This window comes from Tachysurus fulvidraco, chromosome 24 (assembly GCF_022655615.1).
Source record: "Tachysurus fulvidraco isolate hzauxx_2018 chromosome 24, HZAU_PFXX_2.0, whole genome shotgun sequence".
In the NCBI taxonomy this organism is placed as follows: domain Eukaryota; kingdom Metazoa; phylum Chordata; class Actinopteri; order Siluriformes; family Bagridae; genus Tachysurus; species Tachysurus fulvidraco.
Window position 1 is genome coordinate 6,189,619 of NC_062541.1, and position 21,042 is coordinate 6,210,660.

General features: G+C 38.8%; 1 protein-coding gene across 1 annotated transcript; it reads right to left on the reverse strand.

Moving 5' to 3' along the window:
* Window positions 1-125: 125 nt before the first annotated feature.
* itgb8 (integrin, beta 8) lies at window positions 126-19,942 on the reverse strand. The gene is made up of 15 exons (XM_027176036.2): window positions 19,390-19,942; window positions 18,086-18,171; window positions 15,829-16,000; window positions 15,475-15,721; window positions 12,330-12,495; window positions 9,751-9,909; window positions 9,147-9,242; window positions 8,924-9,013; window positions 8,231-8,374; window positions 7,009-7,408; window positions 5,394-5,616; window positions 4,776-4,879; window positions 3,574-3,684; window positions 1,887-2,038; window positions 126-1,533 (listed from the first exon to the last, which is right to left on the reverse strand). Exons 1-15 carry the CDS (start codon window positions 19,478-19,480, stop codon window positions 1,411-1,413), a joined length of 2,364 nt encoding a protein of 787 aa, XP_027031837.2. The 5' UTR covers window positions 19,481-19,942; the 3' UTR covers window positions 126-1,410.
* Between the last annotated feature and the right edge of the window lie 1,100 nt (window positions 19,943-21,042).

A 21,042-nucleotide genomic window follows, 5' to 3' on the forward strand; every position in this document is an offset into this window, starting at 1 on the left:
GATGCTCAAAGAATATTTCATTGCTAATCTTAGTATAAACAAAATAAGGCCTCAGGTACATAAAGTCAGTTCATCTCTCTTTATTAATAATCAAACACTGAAAGTATGAAAACAACATCAAACAATGCAAGTGATCAGATTTTTTTTTATTGAAACAAAACAATGCACGTAAAATCAAATCACACAAGAAAACAAAAGTGCAGTAATAATGCCCAATTGTTCAGCGAACTGGCTGCCACACAGACTATCAATGGCTGCATTGTGCTCAAGTAAAAAAAATCTCTCTCAACATTCTACTGCTTAGTAAAAGGCATTTATTCCTAACAAAAATAAGATATCAAATCAATAAATAAACTTCTTAGTGTTGAAACCAAGTACGATTGTAAACAGCGAGGAAACTAGTCTAAGGCAAAGCAAAGAGTGGAACGTCCAACAGACCTTGGGTCTGTATCAGCTCGTAGAAAAAGGAGCATCGCTAGACTTCAGTAGTTTAACGCACACAAGTGCAACTTGTTTGGAAATTCACATCTCTTAAGTAATACAGTAACCAACATAAAACACTCATACAGTAAAATTCCAGTTTTGACAGCACATCTCAAATCTCAAATATTATCTGAGATGGACAAAGTGCAGTAATTACTGTAAGTATGACTCAATCCACATTTAAATCTGATTCAAATGATTTATACAACTATAGTAAATATGTTTACATATAGTAACTATATAACCGGTTAAATGAGGAACCGTAGAAGTCACAAACATTTATTTAACACCTATTACACAGGTTTGTGGTTCTGGAGAAACCCTCCTGTCCAGCATGTTTTAGTGACACACACTTCAACTAATATTTCAACACAATGGGTGTTTCAGATCATGGAAAATACTAGAACATAACTGACAAATGGTTCTCCAGGACCACAGTTGGGATCTGGTGATCTATACCAATATGGAGTACCTTCTACAAATGCAACTAATTCAGAGCATTTCTTGGTTATTTCTTTATCATACACTAGGTGGCAGTCTAACACCAGCCTAAATGAACTGGCTTCAACTTGAGGTCTGTTATGGCTATGTAGTGGTGTGGAAAGAAATTGTAGTGTTACATTGTGATAAACCAAACTTATAAATAAAACTTCATTAGTACCTTCGCCTGCCGCACAGCCACAAAACAGGCAAATGTCAATTTATAGCTGAGGCTGTATAAGGTTTAGAGTGAAATCAAAACTGCACACACACACACACACACACACACACACACACACACACACACACACACACACACACACACACACACACACACACACACACACACACACACACACAAAACATGGAGTGTGCTTTTGGAAAACAAACGGCCATTCATTTGCTTATTGCTCTTGCTTGCCTCCTTTCTTTCTTATCCTCTGACCGTCATGGAAAGATGTCATGGAGGGGCATTTTGTGAATGTGAATGTGCTCCATGGGGTGCTCAGGGAGACAGTCCCGTCTGTAGGTTATCGTCTTCTCATTGTGGGTGGGTGCGTATGACGGGTTCTGTGACACAAAACGATTCATATAATTCAGCTGCATGTGTATGTACACAGTTTAGACAAAATATGCATTAAATATATTAAGCATATGTAGTCTCAAATATGGTCGTATGACAAATACAAACACTATGATAGCAATCCTACATTAGCTACACAGGCTAGATTCTAGCTGGGTCCCTATTTCTAAAGAACTGGATGTCGCATTGTCACACACACAGACACACACACACAGACACTCACACACAGACACTCACACACAGACACTCACACACAGACACTCACACACTCACACAAACACACAATCACAGACAGACACACACACACACACATATACACACACAAAAACACAACTCACACCTTGCTGCTGTCGTCAATCACATGTCCCCTTAGAGACCATTTCTTGCCACGGAGCAGCAAACGCACTACAGCCAGGATTCCCAGACCCAGGACTACTGTGAGGAGGAACACGCTGAGAAAGGTCTTAAAGTACCGGTAGCTGGACACACACTCTGAGCAAAGAAAGAAAAAACATTTCAAAATGAGCTATCTGCTCAAATTAACCATAAAGATAATTATATTAAATGATAACAAGTATATCAGTCTAAGAAAAAAAAAACAATCACTCAAAAGGCTGTAATGAGCAATAATAATAATAATAATAATAATAATAATAATAATAATAATAATAATAATAATAATAATTTTCTTTCCAGATGTATAGCGCAGTGATGCTGAATGTTTAATTCTGATTGGTCAGAATGTCAAAAAGCTCATTCTAATATGTACATTTCTGTAGCAATATCTTACTCTGAAACTTACAAAGGATGCTCCAGATAAACAGTTTTAAACTCACAATCATTGCTATGGTGAAGTTTGTATTTACTCTCAGTTTCATTTTTTTATTATACTTCAGGAAGGAAAGTCTTAGCATCTGTACTTTGAAACTGTCAGAGATAAAGCTTAAAGTAATATTACGTATTCAGGATTTGACTTTGAAGTTTTCAGGATGTGGCTTTGTGTTTGCTCAGTAACATAAGTTGTTTTGTTTTGATAGCACAAAAAATGTAGTTTCTGGTGAGAGACAGGGAATTGTTATAGCTGCTGTAACAGGAGTTAGTAATAACCGGAGCTTGTTTTGTGGCTATACCTATGTGTATCGATGTAATTGTTCTAATAAATAATGGTGATCGGTGTGGTTGTAACATTGACTAAGATTTTCTTATTTTGTTGCAGCAACAAAAAACTTCTAATCAGTTGGATGTGCCATAATGTACTGTAACACTTTATAACCTCGATTTTAATACAGATCCAAGAACCAACAAAGGGAAAAGAATGTAAATCCATTCACAAGTAGCACACAGAACACAAACACATGTTCATTATATCATCAGTGAAGATGTCAGGAACAGCTGGACAGTGAAAGGCTTGTGGATATGGTGCCAATATGAAACGAGGTGGATTGAGCATGCAAAATACAACTGCTGGAACACAGCAAATTCAGCCATTTATAGATCGGCAGTCACTGTCAGCTGCATTATCAGCGATTGTGAAATCCACTAGGCTTGGCATCGAGCCACTAGTCCACATACAAAGAGGCTAAAGTAGTGTATTGACATTTCAGCACGTTGCCATGGTGATCTGGCAGCAGAATTAGGGAGAGGAAAACTGGGAAAGGTCGACCTCATCGGGAGGGGACAAGGATGCACATGCTGACACACACACACACACACACACACACACACACACACACACACACACACACACACACACACACACACACACACACACACACACACACACACACACACACACAATGGTCTGTGTTGTTTCAAAGCCTCAATCCCAGTGTATGAACACAGCCTCTGTGACATTTGTAGGTGAAAGACACCAAAAAAGAACACCAATAGTCAAAGATCCAGGCATCACAGTGACACCTTCATCATCAAGTGTCTGATGAGAACAGAAAGGCAGATCAGAGGTGTGTCGACAGTGAACGTCATGCGTCATGTGTGTATGTGTGTGTATGTGTGGCTCCAAACTTTACCAGCATGCCTGCTAATCCATAGCTGTGGTCCGTGTGAGGCCATGTCCACATGGAACCTGACAACGCACTGCTCCCCGCTGTGGTACAGACAGTACTTCCCTCTGATCAGCTCTGGAAGAGACAGAGAACACTAAGTAGTTAACAATAAATCTTTCATATTTTCTATAAGACTATACATGATTCTCCATAGACTGATCCTACACACATTCAGTACTAAATGTGGTATGTGATAAACATATTGTAGTGTACAACATAGTTATCTAACTAGCTCAGTCACATCCAATTATAGATGCAACTCTTCCAGAATTCCCCTGGCCTTCGTTTGTGGATTTTCATAGTTACTCTTCAACAGAAATATGTCAGCCTTTAGTGGTTAAACCCGAACGTGAGGTAATAAGGACACAGAGAACAGATGGTGACTTATCCTATAATTTACTGTAATTTTTTTTTAAAGGGAAATCCCAAATCTGAAAAAGCATTATTTGCAATTTCTGTTAGATATTAGTTTGTATTTTCAGGAGATTAGGTTATTTATGAACAAGGTAGTATAATTTGTGGCTCAGTATGTGTGGGATATAGACTAGTGCTTGCCGATATATAACTTTTCTTTTGTAAAATAAAATGTTTTTATTATTACAATTGGTTATTGTTAAAGACATTATTTGCCAGCTAGCTTGCTGATTTCAGCAGATGCCCTTATCCAGAGCTACTAGCATTTTACCTCATTTATACAACTGAGCAATAAGGGTTAAGGGCCTTGCTCAGGGGCCCAGCAGTGGCAGCTTGTTGGACCTGGGATTTAAAATGTACATCCTTCCAATCTATAGCCCAACATCTTAACCACTAGGCTACATATCTCCATACACACCCGTTGTGCCAAGTGACAGTTTGTTCAATACGGCACATATGTATCAAAGGTTAAGAAGGTGTCTTCCTTTAAGAGTGAGACGAGTCACAAAACATTCCCCATTACTTTTACACCATTTTGTGTTCTTTCCAATTTTGTCCCTAGTAGTCTTTTGAGTATTTTCTGAAGACACAGTCATACAGTAATTATGTCACATCCAAAGCGAGCCATGACTCATATCATGCTCTGTATAAACACTGAATGTAAACAAATGTCCAGACAGTATGGTACATCAATGAGAGATGAAGCAGATTCCCAAGCTTTATACAGTACACATTTCATTTCACTTACGCACCAGTAATGTCATCGACATAGGTCACCAGTGCAGAGCAGCTTCGGTTGCATTGTTGTGTATCGTCTGTTGCCAGGCCTTCAGCCATGTGGCAGTCCACACAACTCCTGAGAAAAGGAGAATGGAATGAGACTGTGAGACTCAGGAAGAAAAAAACATGATGCTAATTTTGAGGAAAACAAATCAAATCAAGTCACAGAGATTCATATACGGTACGACATGCAGCGGAATGTTTTTTACGTCGACATAAAACAGAAATTTCCCTAAAAATATATACAATATGAATCTAAAATATAGAATAGATGATCTATCTTCTATTATATCTAATATATATATATATATATATATATATATATATATATATATATATATATATATATATATATATGAACTTCATGTGATATAATGATTAGATGTGTGAGTGCAATATGTAACGCTGTACAACCTCGAGCTGCACTGACAAAGCTAACAATATAGTGTAAATATTTATAGACACTGGAATTGCCCTGTGTACTGTGAGAAATATTGTTTGTGTGGGTGATGTGCAAAGGAATCAAAAAAAGACATGCATTTAAGTGTCCGGAAGAACTATAAGAAAATGAGAAATTAAGGACTGGTTACCAGTGTGATTGACAGGAGTTAGAGCAGGTGGCACACTTCTCACAGAACGCTCCAGAGCGCCGGTGATGATCGCACACACACTTGCCGCACACACACTTTCCTTGTCCGCTGCACGTCAAGCCATTGGCTGATGTGCAGCTTTCTGCAGATAGTGGGCAGGCACAACTCTCACCTGTCCAGCCAGGTTGACATGAGCATTCCCCTGAGACACATTCACCATGTCCTGATATCACACCCACACACACACACAAACATAAACACACACACACACACAGGTAATGAGGGAGTTATTTTCATTATTATTTGATTAACTAGCCTGCCTTTAGTCTCCTAATTGTAATTATCACTAGTTTTAGGTGAAACACACACTGCACAAAATCAAGACAAACAGGAAACAGTAGCTTGTTCTTATTTATTTTCACAGTGATGACAGTAAGCGGTTGCGTCATCATTTTGCCACACGGCCAAGTGCAGAGTGAACAGAGTGAAAGATGTGCGCGTCTTAACATTGTTCCTTTGTCTCAAGCTGCTTTTGTTTTTGTCAGTATGAACTGAAATGAAACTTGATGGAAATGTTTTAGTGACAAAATGAAACTGGGCATTTTTGAGTTTTACATTATGTTAGTAAAACTAGAAGTGACGCTAGTAACACACTAAATATCACTCTGAACCTGAAATACTGAAAGTATTTCTGTTCAATGTGCCTGAAAAATCAATTGTTCCTATTGGAAGAGATTTTGAGAAATAATTAAATTAAAAAAACATCTCAACAGCACCAATAAACTCAACTAGCTATCCTGCTAACAAGTATAAATATTTTTATATTATTATTAAAAAAAATAATAGATGGATAGCAAATCTATCTTATTGGTTTTTAATTAAAAAAATTTATTTAGCGGGTGGCACGGTGGCTTAGTGGTTAATACGTTCGCCTCACACCTCCAGGGTTGAGGGTTCGATTCCCGCCTCCACCTTGTGTGTGTGGAGTTTGCATGTTCTCCCCGTGCCTTGGGGGTTTCCTCCGGGTACTCCGGTTTCCTCCCCCGGTCCAAAGACATGCATGGTAGGTTGATTGGTATCTCTGGACAATTGTCCGTAGTGTGTGTGTGTGTGTGTGTGAGTGAATGAGATTGTGTGTGCCGTGTGATGGGTTGGCACTCCGTCCAGGGTGTATCCTGCCGTGATGCCCGATGACGCAACTTCTAGTCTGCTAGCAAAGTGTTTAGGTATTGCTAGCTTTGATAAACTATTATATTACTTAATGCTATGCTCTGGTGCAAATGGACATTACTTTATAGCAGTGTTAGCACCGCCTGTCAGTACCGGTAATTCTTGCTGATGTCCAGGTTGAGAACGTATCAAAAGTGTACAAATCTCGGAGTTATAAAATTCATTATGCGCTGTGAAAACACATACTGTTGGTATAACTGGGAAAGTAGTGCTGGGACCTTGAGCAAGGCCCTCATACTGTACCTCAACTGCTCAGTTGTATAAATGAGATAAATCTAAGTCGCTGTAGATAAGGGTGTCTGCCAATTGCTATAAATTTAATTTTTTTTAATTTTTGTGTTTACACATAAAGACACAAAGCACACACTCCCGGAAACACACCCACCTCCACACATTAGACCCCTGTCGTTGGGACAGGAGAAGTCGTCCTTCTCACAGGTCTTTCCGTAGATGGTGCCAAGGTTTGTCAGGTCACACAGACATGCTCCACACACACAGGTTCCCCTGCCGCTGCACATCAGGCCTGTCTTCACATCTCGGCAACTGTCCGTCAAACTCATCTCAGCCCCTTGATCAACTCCGGGCCCACATAGGGAAGTTTCCGGATTGTCATGGCAAGGTCCTGCCCCACCACAGCTACATCCACAGGCCTGTTGCACTCGCACAGTCGTGGATTCATTAAATCCCACAGGTTTCACCACCAACATAACCTCAGGCTCATGTTCTTTCTGTGCGTCAGTCTTTTCCGGGCATGCTCGCATTCCCACTGTGATGTTGAAGAAGACCTTGAGGAAGGACATATCAGATAAGAGTGGAATCTTTCTGAGGGAAATATTTTACAGTTCCAGTCATGGATTAATAGTGCACAATGTGGTTTGGTGTTTTCCATGACGAATTTAACACATCTGCTAATAATTATGCTTTTGTTATCTGAGGAAAATACTAGTTAACATAAATAAGGGGAACACAGATGTAGTTAGTAGAGTCAGTGAGTGGCATGTGGAAGGGTCTTTCCCTGTAAATATTTCTTGGTAAAATGCCAGTTTCAGACGATTTTATCTCATTTTTTTTGTGCAGCTGTAAATAACTAACTTGTACATAAAGGGCACAGTTTACCGCATCACAGTGAAGAAAGTCTTTCTTTTGGAATATGTGACGAACATATGACATTACAGCCGAACACAGTAAAATAGCCAGTTGCAGCTTGAATGCCATGTTTCTCATATTGCTAGTTTGTATTATAAAAAGGTCATATGGGCTCAGAATATTGGGCTGTTTCCTGTAAATGAGATATAATCAAATGTTATAATCCACTGAGCACCGCATAATCGCCTCCTCAAGAACACACTATTCTCCCTCAGGACCTTGAAATACACACACACACACTCACACACTCACTCACACACTCACACACAAAGGCACACACACATCTCTATCAAAAGCACAAGATTGAGGTCTCCAATGACTGTGGTTTAAAGGAGGCTTTTGTCAAGTGCTCCAACAATCAGAACAAGGAAGGTCTTGAGAAGAGCAAAACAAAAAACATGCACTTCTTACAGTTTTATACCAATTATGTATTATTTATCAACTCGAGGAGTCCTCCGTACTTTTTGCCCAGGTTGAACGTTGGTGCATTTGGTACTTCCTGCTGCAATGGATCCTCTTGGGCAAACTGCTGTTACACTGACCGAGAATCTGTGTGCTTGGCTGTCTTCCACTTCCACCTCCACTCCGACATCTGATAGGAGCTTCTGAAAAAAGGAAAGTGAGACGGTGATGCACCACAGTGTCAGAATGTGAGAGTCACTGTTATTCCAACCTATAATCAGGCTTTTTAAATGCATGATATATACAGTAACAGTAGCTCTAAAAATAGTAGGTAGCTGAGCGAGATGTGGTGCAGTGTCACTGCGGCAATCCAGGCCAATCATAATGCAGGCCTTTGTTTAGCACAATCTGTGGATTCTAACCATTCTAGGAGGAGGAACAATAGATTGCTGTAACCCCACTGGGTTTAATGCATTTGCCCTGCTTACTGCCAGCCCAAAATCTGCGTTTTCACCTCAGATCCCCTGCTAGTGTTTTCCAGTGACTCAGTTTTCCTGATTCAGTCAGGAAAACACGAAGCATTCTTTATGTGTACACATGAGTGGGTTTATCTGTGAATCCCAATGGAAAGCACTGACTGGGTGATATAAAAAGGACTCATTATCTGAAAATTATTAACCATTAGCTCAGATTGAACATTCAAATCTAATAAAGAGCCACTGTGAGTCAAACAGAAACTGAAAGGATCTTACCTTGTATGCATCCACTACTAGGTTTGTAAGATTAGAGGCTTTGGGAATTAACCTCCCCAGGTAAGTACCTGGAAGAAAAGCCACCAAATCCTGTTCACAAAAAAAAAAAAAAACACAACACAAGGGAGAGAGAGAGAGAGTGTGTCACTGAGTATCTGCACCTGCTCTAAGCCTCAGAGTTACCTGATAAAGACAGGATTCATTTCCATTTCTCAGAAATTACCTCATACCACTTATATTGCATCTGATTCACAGCAAAAACGGAGTAAATGCTGTTTTCTAGAAGCTTCTCTGCCAGCTGCCCGACGGTCGGATGCTCCTGAATGAAGCGAAGCATGAAATAAAGAGCATTTCTAAAACACTGTTTAATTTGATCTTAAACACAAAGAATGGCTCTTCATATTTTAGAATACAATGATATGGCACAAATAAAAAAATTTTTAAAAATGTATGTGAAAATTCTATAAGACAAAGAAAAAAAAGGAAAATTTTATATAAAAAATCCTCATGTAAAAAAAATCGATACAGTATGAAGCAAAATCAAATAGATGTACGTCTTTCACGTCCCATGTCTTTACATTCTGGGCAAATTCTATCCATATCACCATAGAAAGGACTCCACAAATGCTATTATTAAAATACATTTTGACACTTGAATGCATTTTTAGTGTACATAAAACAACCTGTAAAATAACAACCTGTGAAAAACTGTCATTAATACTGAAAATGTACTAAAATACTAGCAATGGCTATTTCAACACCAGCTGAACATTTGCCTTTAGTGTATTAATTATGTAAAGAATAATTGATGTATTGGGTTTGATTACCATGTAAGCAGATTGAGAATAAGTGCCATCTTCTAGGTGGCAGCGACCGTCATGGGGCACCACGATGCCCGCCAGTTTGCTATCCAGTGCCAGATGAGATGGCTGATCCGTCATAACCAGCAGCAGGTGTTTAGCTTCAGGTCGCCAGCCAATGTCTTTCTACAAAAATGATAAAGGAATATAAAACTGTCTTTCTAGAAAAAATTAAGTTTTTTTATGGATTATGATTCTTGGATTTACATCAATAAAGCATTTAATGAGTTTTCCCCGTTTTTTTTCTACTCGTCACCACACATTATCATAAATACGCAAAAAATAACGTCACAAATCTAAGGATTTTACAAATAGCTGAGTGTTATCACCTGTAACGTGTCATCTGTAAATTAACCTTATTGTCTACGCCTAAATGTAATAATGTGACCAGTGTTTAGGTTTATGAAAGCTGTTTAGCGCCCGTGTTTGTGTTTAAAAGCAAGCATTATGTCAAAGCAAGAACCAAAACCAAAATCTTACCTGCATAACCTGCACACTGAATACCATTCATTATAAGAAGTGTAATTTAGTTAAAATCTTAAACGCTCTACATTTAAAAACGTAGAAAAACACGGCAGGTGTTTGTGCAACTGCTTCCTATGACACATTTGTATCCCGAGTGCTGTTGCGAGAGCGGGCCATTACACACCAAAACAGAAAGAGAAATCGGAAAAAACAATAGTTCAAAAGGTAGATAAGGATGGGCTTAGTCAGAGATTATACATAAACAAGTAGTTCATTGATCGCAGTGCAGTTCTACTTTCTATTTCAGTGTCTAATAAGACAGAAAGTGATGCACACAGCTGTAGGAGTTAGAAAGCCTGCTATTTATTCGAGGGCACATCCGGTCCATATCCAGATTCGTGAAAAAAAATCTAAAAGGTGAACACAAAAGCTTCTTTGTTATTAAGGGCTTAGTCAGCCTACTAATGAATTCTTTACTCCTTACTGATGCCCTGAATTACACCCACATTTCAGCAGCTGAGTGACTCTATTGATGATGTCAATAAAAAAGCAATGTCAACACCGGTGACACAGAATGACTCAGGCTCCCAATGTGCCGCTTGATGAGTCCATTCTAGCTCCCACTGTGTGGGATGTCTAATGTGTACTGCTACACACAGATTCCCATGCACTGTTCATAGGCTTGTGTAGTGACGGCAGTCTAAAGTAAGCCATACAACTTAAGACTTAAAAGTACTTGTTTCTTTACACAGATCAATCCTTGAACTGAAGGGCATAATCAGAGACGTTAGGTTAAACACCTGAACAGAAAATTGAGGCAAAAAGGAACTTGCATTTAACTTAACCACATAAACAACCACAACATGAAGACTGTTATAACGAATGTTTTATTATACTAACACAATTCCATCTACAGTTTCACATAAAAACAAGGAAGTATTTATCCTGGTGCTGAGCTGGATTCTGTACACAATCTCTCAGTATTTACAAATTCTGTTCCACTAGTGTTGACGTGAACTTGCGCAAAAACCACCGGCGCTCATTAACGGATTATGTACTTACTGTATCTACTGCTTTTGAATCGAATAAGAAATAAAACAAAACATTTCATTCATTCAAACTCACTTATAATGGAAGTCTATAGGTAGCCGTTGGTTCATAAATATTTAGACGAAAGCTTGTATTTTTTCATCGAACATATCCAGAAATTAATAAATTAAACATATTTGGAAATAAAGCTCAAAATCTGTACAATGTATATTTTATATATACAGTATATATGTTAGCAATGTATTTAATCTATCTTAAAGTAAACACAAAAGTGCCTCAGAAGTATCTCCGACTTATCCAGCACGGAGACGGAAAAAGATCTTAAGAAAGCTTATTATTTATTGCTAGAGTATTTCAAGGCAGGATGAAGCTCCATTAGCTAGCAGCAGGCTTGTAAACATTTATGTTCTGCTTATCATATTTACATTTATTCACTTGGCAGATGCTTTTATCCAAAAACATTTATGATTAAGTCATTATACAATCCAAGCACAGAACTGAGCAGTTAAAATCCTGGCTCAAGGGCAAACAGTGTCTCCCTGGAAATGCTATGATATGAATGAATGAGTGGTATGTGTGGTATGGTTGTTGTTTTTTTTCTTACTTTTATTTTCTCAGACAGAAATCTGTCTAACTTTGCCACCTCCTGAAGTTATTACTTTTGATGGTGTCATTAAATATATTATCAAATTATTGATTCAGTCTGTATCAGTGTTAATCAGGACACATCACATAATGCAGGATGCAGGATACAAGGATGAATAAAGTCAGTGCTATTAATTTTTTTTTCACAACCCTTTTCTCAGTAGATCAGAATCTTGATCTTAAATGATCCCAAATGTTAACAGTTAAAGCTTTCGATTTGTGTTATAGAGTACTGTATTTCAAATGTTAAACAGCTGCCATTTGACTTCCATTTCAAATGAGGATTCATTTAATGCTTCTCCCTGCAGAGCGCCAGACCACCCTAATCTCTGAGGCCACCCTGGTAACACGCTTTGAACGTCAGGCGTTTAGACTTCAGTGTTTACCTGACACACAGCTGCTTGCAGCATGGCGTCAAAACCTCCCTCTGGTGTGTCCATGTTTCCGGAGATCCTCTGCTGCTGAATCACATGCTTGAACTCTGTCATGTTGTCGGTGATAGGTAGGACGTGGATAAAGCCGTGGGCTGGCCGGCAATTAATCTCATAATCACTAGAGTGAGAAGGAGGTAAGAGACAGCGTGGTGAAATTAAGACATTAAACGAAATGGGAAAAAGTCAAGGGAAAGAATGAAGGAAAGAGAAGAACGTTGAAAGAGGGGGTGGGGTAAAGAGACATAAACAAAGCGGACAGGCAGTATAAGGGAAAAAGATTACATGAGCCTCTCCACAGCCGATTCCCACATTACAACAGATGAGATCATCATGGAATGTGCTGGTGCTCCCCGGGCTTCAGGGGGGGTCATGGAGTTAGTCAACTAAGCGGTGGCATTTTTCTGTAATGTTAAAAAAATCCACTCTGCAAAGCTAAAAATAAATCGACACAGACTCTTTGGAATGTGTGGATACATAAGCACATGTAGGGCTTGATAAATAATCTGTAGCCCCGCAACCAGTTGTGTAAGCTTATAAAATAATCTTTGGTCAGAATATACAAAAATACCTAACCCGCCTTCCATTTTATCACTTACACCTTCTTAAGTATACAATTACTAACCGTATTGCTGTACCCAATTTGCCAGGCATCTTCCATCAGTAGAAAGAAACCGGAAGGTTAATTGAGTGATGGACTGTTCTCAGCATCGACGCTGACAGATCCATCAGGTCCAGGAAAATCATAGGGGTTTTTTTATGCTAATGTTGTTAATGTTTCATTCCACACACCTACGTACCATGCTAGTCACTGGTTTAGTTTGATTTTTTTTCCATGCTTTGTTTGTGTTGATAGTAATCCTGCTATCCCTGAAGAGAAACAATATGTGTAGTACTAGAGTTGTAAAAACAGTACATTTTCACTATAGCAGTCCACTTGCATAAGGCAGAAACAGTAGCATACATATACATATACTGTATACAGGGTATATATGTGTATAGGATAAGGTGGACAAGGTGGGGATCTGATGCTTACCTGGTGGTTACTATAGAACATTTTTAACTTAGCTACTCACAGCTACTTTGTTGGCATACCTAAAGGTACCACTGAGTCTTTATTACAGCGTATATGTGAGTGTGAGGAGGCCTGGTAAACACACACACACAACACACACACGTATATACTGTATATGTTCTGAATTGAAATATCTATCTAAATCACATGTTCTACAATTCTGAAGTCTGTTTACCTCCAAAAGTCAAAAAGGAGAGATTTACTATTCTCACTGTGGCGCTGGAGCATCACAGACAATTTGACGGCTGGCACTTGATTACAAACTAAATTAATTAGCCATGCATGAACAAAGCTGTCCAATGACTTGATTAAAGCATGACACGCACTGTGTGAAAAAACAACAACATTCGGTTAAAATTGGCATTCTTTTTACCTGCTGTTGTTAAACTGGCTTCTTACACAACATGATCTTTGCAGTCTGATAGTACTGTATAAGAAAGATGGAAAATGCAAACAAACATGACTACAAGCCAGTATTTAGTCACAGAGATATCTGATGGGTTTTTCCGGACCACCACGCATACATTCTTTACAAATTCAAACCCCATAATTGAAATCATGCATTTGCACTCTGTGCATTTTATCTGTTTACTTGAAAGTGAAATAATAAGTGAATCACACACACCTGGCCATGAAACAGCTAACAGCCAGCTGTCCAATTACCTTCTTTTTTTTTGCTTAAAAGGGGGGACCACATATAAAATCTAACCTAATGTAAATGTAATGTAAATGCTGTAATTTCTACACCGGACACCTGCTTTGGATGTACATAACTCCAATATTCTCTAGTAGACAGACAAAATAAGCATTTGAACCATATGTACCGTATTCTGTATGCTACATTCTGGCAAAAGATTGTATGTGTTTAAAATATAAGCTGGTTATTAATTTACAGTAAGAGATTAATCATCATTTTACTTCCTGTATTGGCTAAACAAAGAACAAAGTCCTTTACTTTAATCCAGTTACAATTCTACAGTCGAAACTCAGAATCTGGTAGAAAACAAGGAACAGTCTAGCACAGGGGTTTTCAACATCCGTCCTTCTACCCACCCTACTACCGTGTTACCACTTCAGACAGGTGGCAAATTAAAGGAAACCTAAACACAAGCCTGCAGAACAGCTTTAGTGTTCCTTGACATAGCTTATACAAGTCGATAGAGCTGCACCGGAGAACTCAACACCTCAGATAATCTGCTCTGTAACATATCACACTTGAGATCTTGTGTGTGTGTGTGTGAAGGTCACAACATATGATCTACATCCTTTTCATACACATCAAACCTTTAGTTTAACTTTATATTGATTTGCAGATCCCTCTAAAAGGAAAAGTTCAGCCAAAGCATGACAGAAAACTAACTAAATAAATAAATAAATAAATAGACCCCATAATAGAGCCACTGTTTTTTCTTTTATCACTCACCTGTCAAGTACTCTACTCACAACGCATCTTATCTAATAAGTTATTTATTAGGCTTATTTCCTGTGTCATGATAGAAGGAGACCGTGGTCTCAGACAGAAGTTCAGCATGTGACAAACAAAATAGGAGGAAAAGAAACAGGGAAAAAAGACGTTCTTAACATTGATAAACCCAAGTTTAGGCTAGTTTGACTAAGTACCTAATGCAAGTTGAAAAATAAACTTTCACGTGATGTGCGAAATGTAGGTCAGCTTACTGCACAAGGGTACATTTGTTTCAGGTGACTAATCAAGCCATTGAGAGTGGGAGAAAAACATTGCTCATCCTGCACCTGCTTCCTAGCTGCTTTACTCTTTGAGATAAGCCTTTTTCATAATAAACGTCTGCTTTGGATTTAAAGGGATTAGCAATTAACAAGACAGGATTTTGGAAAAATATGTTGTGTTGTAGTTTAACTTATTTGTTGCTTGATGCTGCCTGTGATTATATGGGTCTAGGGAGAAAATCGAGGCTTAACGACAAGAAAATTCTAAAATTAAGACTAAGAATAATCTGTATCCTAAAAGACATACAGTACATGATAAATGCAAGTGTCCCAGCTTACCTGCAAGGGTTATTGATTTTTGAAGGATGTACATCGATATACGGAGAGACTGGCTTGTCCACGAATGATCCAAACCCCACTTGGAAATCACTGGAATGTTCCTTCATGCGGTGGGACAGGTTCATGCCGACGGTCTTTAGCTGGTCCAGGTTCTCCTGCATGGAGGCAGAGACGTCCACCAGATAGTACAGGTCTACAGGATACAACTCCAACTGCTTCACTTCAACTATGAAACTCGCCTCACTGCCTGAGACAGGAAATTATATCATTATTACACAATTTTCAAAAGAAGTGATACTCTATGATATAATAATGTAACACACCAGCAAGTATAAACAGATTGGTTTTCCTTACCTGGTCGTAGCTGGATAGAAATGTCTCGAGGAGTCACTTGTGAGCTGCTCAGTGTCATGTTTACCTCCACTTTAACTCCAGGATTCTCAATAAACTCCTCCTCACAGCCGTTACGCATAAGCTGAGCAGCAGTATCACACCTCTTGCTATTGTGCGCTCCATCCAGAAAGCTCTGTAACAACAAAATACACATATAAAGTAAATAGTACAGATCAAATGTATGAAAGCAGGTATTGTACAGTTTATCTTTTTTTCCATTGAAAATACTGCATTGTTTGCAGAGACGTGCATTTACTATAAAGCATTGCTTACATGGTCTTTGTTTGGAAGAGCAGTTCAATCAGCCTGACTTAAAAAACAGTTCAAAGAAGTGTGTTTTTGGCCTGTATATTAAAGCGTCGGATGTAGTGTTAAGCAATGTGCTCAGTGGCGGTGGGGGCGGTGGAATCGCAGTCGAAAAGATCAGAGATAAACAGTAAGAAGGTAAGCACATTCAAAGAGCAGTGTTTTAAAACAGACTGTATTTTATGGGAAGCCAGTGAAAAGATGCCAGAACTTGAGGGATGTAAGCTGTCTTCTTGGTTGCAATCAAAATCCATGCCGCAGCATTCTAGAGAAGTTGTAGTCAGGACAACATGTACCAGCAAGTCGAACATATGATATCTGAAGCCACCATATTTTTCCAAAATGCTGCTAAACCAATATAATAGAAAATAGACCTTATATACTCTTATGGCCAATTACATTTCCAGCTTTCTGGTGGCTTTAGCACCATTAGTATTCCTTAGGAACTAATGATCTACAGATGGTTGAGAAAACACTTAGACATTAATTATTTATATTTATGGCATTTGTCAAGCACAAAGAGCTACTTAGAGAAGTTTCTACCCCGGCGCCTGAACAGAGATACCTTCTCTTGATACTTTCCTTGTACCCTAAGAGAAGGTAGGACCAGTCGAGCAGTATGTGGTGCAGTGTAAGTGCTTTAGGGGGTGTGTGTCAGGTTTTCACTGCATCAGTGTTTTAGATCTGATGTAGGCAGTTACAGGGAGCCGGTGAAGGGAGCATAGCAATGGGGTGGCTACGCAAGCAGCATAACTTTGTACACCATCAAGTTGACAGGAGTTGGTAAGGCTATAATAATGGGTATCTTGACAAATTTGCAGTAACTGTGGCAGTGGCACTAGGACATCTGGTCTGTTTTGAATCTTGTCTAACAACAGAGATAATATTTCACAATGAATGCTATTCTTCACATACTACCCCACCATTTACTGCACCAAACACTCACTAGTGGTTTGTTAAAAGTACAGTTAAATTTGAATTTCTATACTGAACCTTTAATCACAAAGCTATTCATAGCAAACACAATGTCTACAATTCCTGAAAAATGCACAGTTATCGCATTCACTGTTAAAATGCTGCATATATCTACTAATAATCTTTTTCACCCTTAATATTCACTGATCAACCACATCCCAAAAAAAGAAAATAAATGTGAATTATTTACTGTATTGATATCTTTAACAGCATGACATGGTGTAATAATAAATGATGATGATGACGATGATGATTATAATAATAATAATAAAAATAATAATAATAATAATAATAATAATAATAAATAGTGTCATTGGAAAATGACTGGCTCAACCAGATGTGATGATTTCATAAGTTCAAAAGATTTCATGTTTATTAAATGTGTAGAGATTTTACTAAACCTTTAAAAAAAACAGATGGTGGAACAAACAGCCCCATATACTTTCCATAGACAAATGACTAAACTGTTATTGATCAGTGTGTGTGTGTCTGTGTGTAGGAGTAAAAAGGTTACTAAAAATAAGTACTGATAGATACCACGGCTGTCTGAACAGAGTGTAGCATGTCTTTCGTCATGCACCTTTCTACAAGGTCAAAATATCTGTTAAAGTGTGAAGCTCCATCGCTTGCATACAGATTAGTGGGCAGTCATGGTCTGTGTGTGGGCTGGGAAAGCACCTGACTTTGCAGCCTCTGTTTGCAGACATCATAGCCCATTTAAATGGGTTCCCACGGCCACTCCAGCCATAAGCAGCTTGTTTAAGAGGCTGCTGGGGCTTAAAGAGACTCTCTGTGCGGGGGAAGGAGCAACAGGACAAGTCTGGGGCTCCTTCGGGTCATCGCCTATCAGACTAAACACTACCATAACTGATTGGTTAGTTAAAAAAAAGCACTGAGTACCAAGACAGACATATCATTGTTGAAGTGTTCACATTACCTTCTGAAAGCACCAGGCGCAATCTGGTCCACGGCTCAGGCATTCTTGACACGTCAAGAGGAGAGGGGAGCTGCACTTCTTATCAGCTGCAAAGCAGGAACAAAATGAAAGATGAGATGTACACACCAATGAACAAAGCTCAATATTTTTGCTTTTAGAACATTTCTCCATGGGAGCCTTAACTAATTTTGGGGACTCAGTTAAAACAATATCCTGAATTCTTGCTTTGTCACTCAACACACCTTAATTCAACCCATTAGCCAAGTAACTAGCACTACATGAAAGAAAAAGAAAACATTGAACAGCTGGGGAATACTAGGCCTTGGGGATGTGCTGAGTCAAAACATACATGAAATTGAATGTAGTTGAAAAGGTATGCACCTGTTAATCAAAAAATTAAACAGATCATTAGAAAATAGAAAATAAATCAGCTAGCAACTCAGTTAATACAGCACTAACTGGTCTCATCTTAGGTTTCTTGGGTTTTTTCCAACCTCATAACCTACTACACTTTGCCCTTATAGTGAATGAGTGTGTGAATTTATATGTGCATGAAACTCTGTGATGAACTGGTGTCCCAACCAGGGTGTATTCTGGCTTTATTCCCAGTGCTCTTGGGTTATGCTCCAGATTCACCACAACCCTGACCAGGACAAAGCGGTCACTGAAGCTGAATGAATGTAGTGACTGTGTGTGTATGTTTTGGCTTCATGTCAGTGATGCTGTACAGTAATAAAAGTTTCAATTGTCATTGAGAATCAGCCTATTGTCATTGAGAATCAGCCTGGACAAGTGTGAGCTTCATACATAATGTATGATGTAACGTTACAAATACAAGAAACGATATGCTTATTATTTCATTTTTAGTTCAATACAGGTTTGCATCATTTAGCAGACACTCTTATATCCAGAGCACCTTACATTATCTCATTTTTATACAACTGAGGGTTAAGGGGCTTACTCAGGGGCCCACCAGTGGCAGTTTGTTGGACCTGGGATTGAACTCACAACCCTCTGATTGGTAGCCCACTGAGCTACCACATCCCAGGTTATTAAGTAAGCTCTTTTAACTGTTGTGTTCTTATGATCATCAACACAATTTTCCCCACTAGTCATGTACATGGATACAGAAACCCGACACTACACTACACCATTCAAACCTGAGCTCCAAATCACAGTCACTCAGTGTAACAATATAAACTTTCTGTTATGTACCAAGGAGTCATCGGGGGGAAAAAAGAAAAGAAAAAACGGATCCTGATAAGGATCACTGCGTAATTCCAGCTAAAAATGCATGTACTCACCGGAACGAGAGGATGCAAAGTGGAGCACAGAGAGAAAGACCACCGCGCAACGGAGAACGAGGTTACAGTATTTATGCAGCCAGGAACTCATAGCAGCACCGGACAACGGAGTGTTTCCGCACCAGGTACTTTTCACTGGAGACGAGATTTCTGAAGGAAAACGTCAGATTCTTGTGCAACAAAAAGAGCTCACAAGCAGCACCGTAACGCCGCTCAGATTCCCCCAGAAATATAATCGGATTATCACGGGAAGAAACCCACAAAGCCCGTTTTGTTCGTGTTGAGTTCTCGCGGAGGAGGAGAACAAAACTCCGCACCGTTCGTCCATTTAGCCAGAATACACGGGCAGGTGGTGGTGACCGGCAGAAACCGGCCCCAGTGCCATCAGCGCGGTACAGTTACCGGAATAACAAGCGATGATTATGATTGACGTGGTCGTTCTCAGCGCCGAGCATCGCGCGCGCTCGTTCGGGGCTGTTTAAAAGTGAGGTTGCACGCGCGCCTTTATTCGTGAGCGCCATGGTAACGCCGCTGCCCCCGGTGTCACCGGTAGGCGGTGCGCGCGCGCAGCTTGTGTTGTGATACGTGCACGTAGTCGTTCATAGAGAAGAAAAAACTATACAACATTGTTGGTTCATTTCAAGACGTTTTAATTCAGGTTGTTGTTATGGGATTAAATCGTATGTGGAAGATTTCCATAAGATAATAAATAATGATAGTCTGCCAAATAACATACATGTAAATGTAGTAATGTTTCCCTGCATTTCTTTTTTCCTTTGATTTGCTTCATTGGTTTTTTCCTGTAATCATCCTGGTTACAGTGACACCCTGGATTAGATATAAAGGGCAATTTTCTGGGATTAGTAACGCTCATAATCTATATTATGTTATATGTTACATGTTACTGGATTGTTTTATATGAAAAAAATATAATAATCACAAAAAGAATTTGAAAAAGGGACTTTTCTGTAATTTCTAGATTTCTTTTCAAAAAAAAACATGATATATGACTAAAACATGATATATGACTAAAACATGATATATGAACATATATGAACGTATTTTTTTAATACGTTTTTGTTCCTTTCGAGCACCACAGTTAATTAACAAGTGTTCATAAACAGTATAATGTAAAGCATTAGCCTAGTTAATTGACTTTTTCCAGTGGCGTCCATGGACGTCTTCAAGTTTATAATGGGTACTGATCTCTATTTAAAACCCTACTTAATGCAGTAAAAATGCATTAAGTCGGAATTTTAAGAACTGATAGTTTATTTAATTGGATTTTTAATGTACTCAGTATAAGTCCAGAGTGTAGTGTAGGATTACTAGCACACTGAAAACATCACGTCTGTAAAGGTTTTCAGTCAAGTAGGCCATGATGAACTGAAATAAGGAAACATAACGATTGGACAACCCACACGGATAAGGTGTGGGGGAATTTCCAAGATGTCCATGAGTACCTGACTATTGCTTTTATAAAGTCTTATAATCAAGACCACAACAGCAGCTATTTTAATTCTATTCTGTTTTTAATAGAACTGGCCTTCCCTTACCCTATAGTGTTTGTGGACTTTGTACAGTATTTGTCTTTAATTTATTGATATTCCCTCCCTTGGCTGTTTCTATATTATATGCAAGTTAATTTTTCTG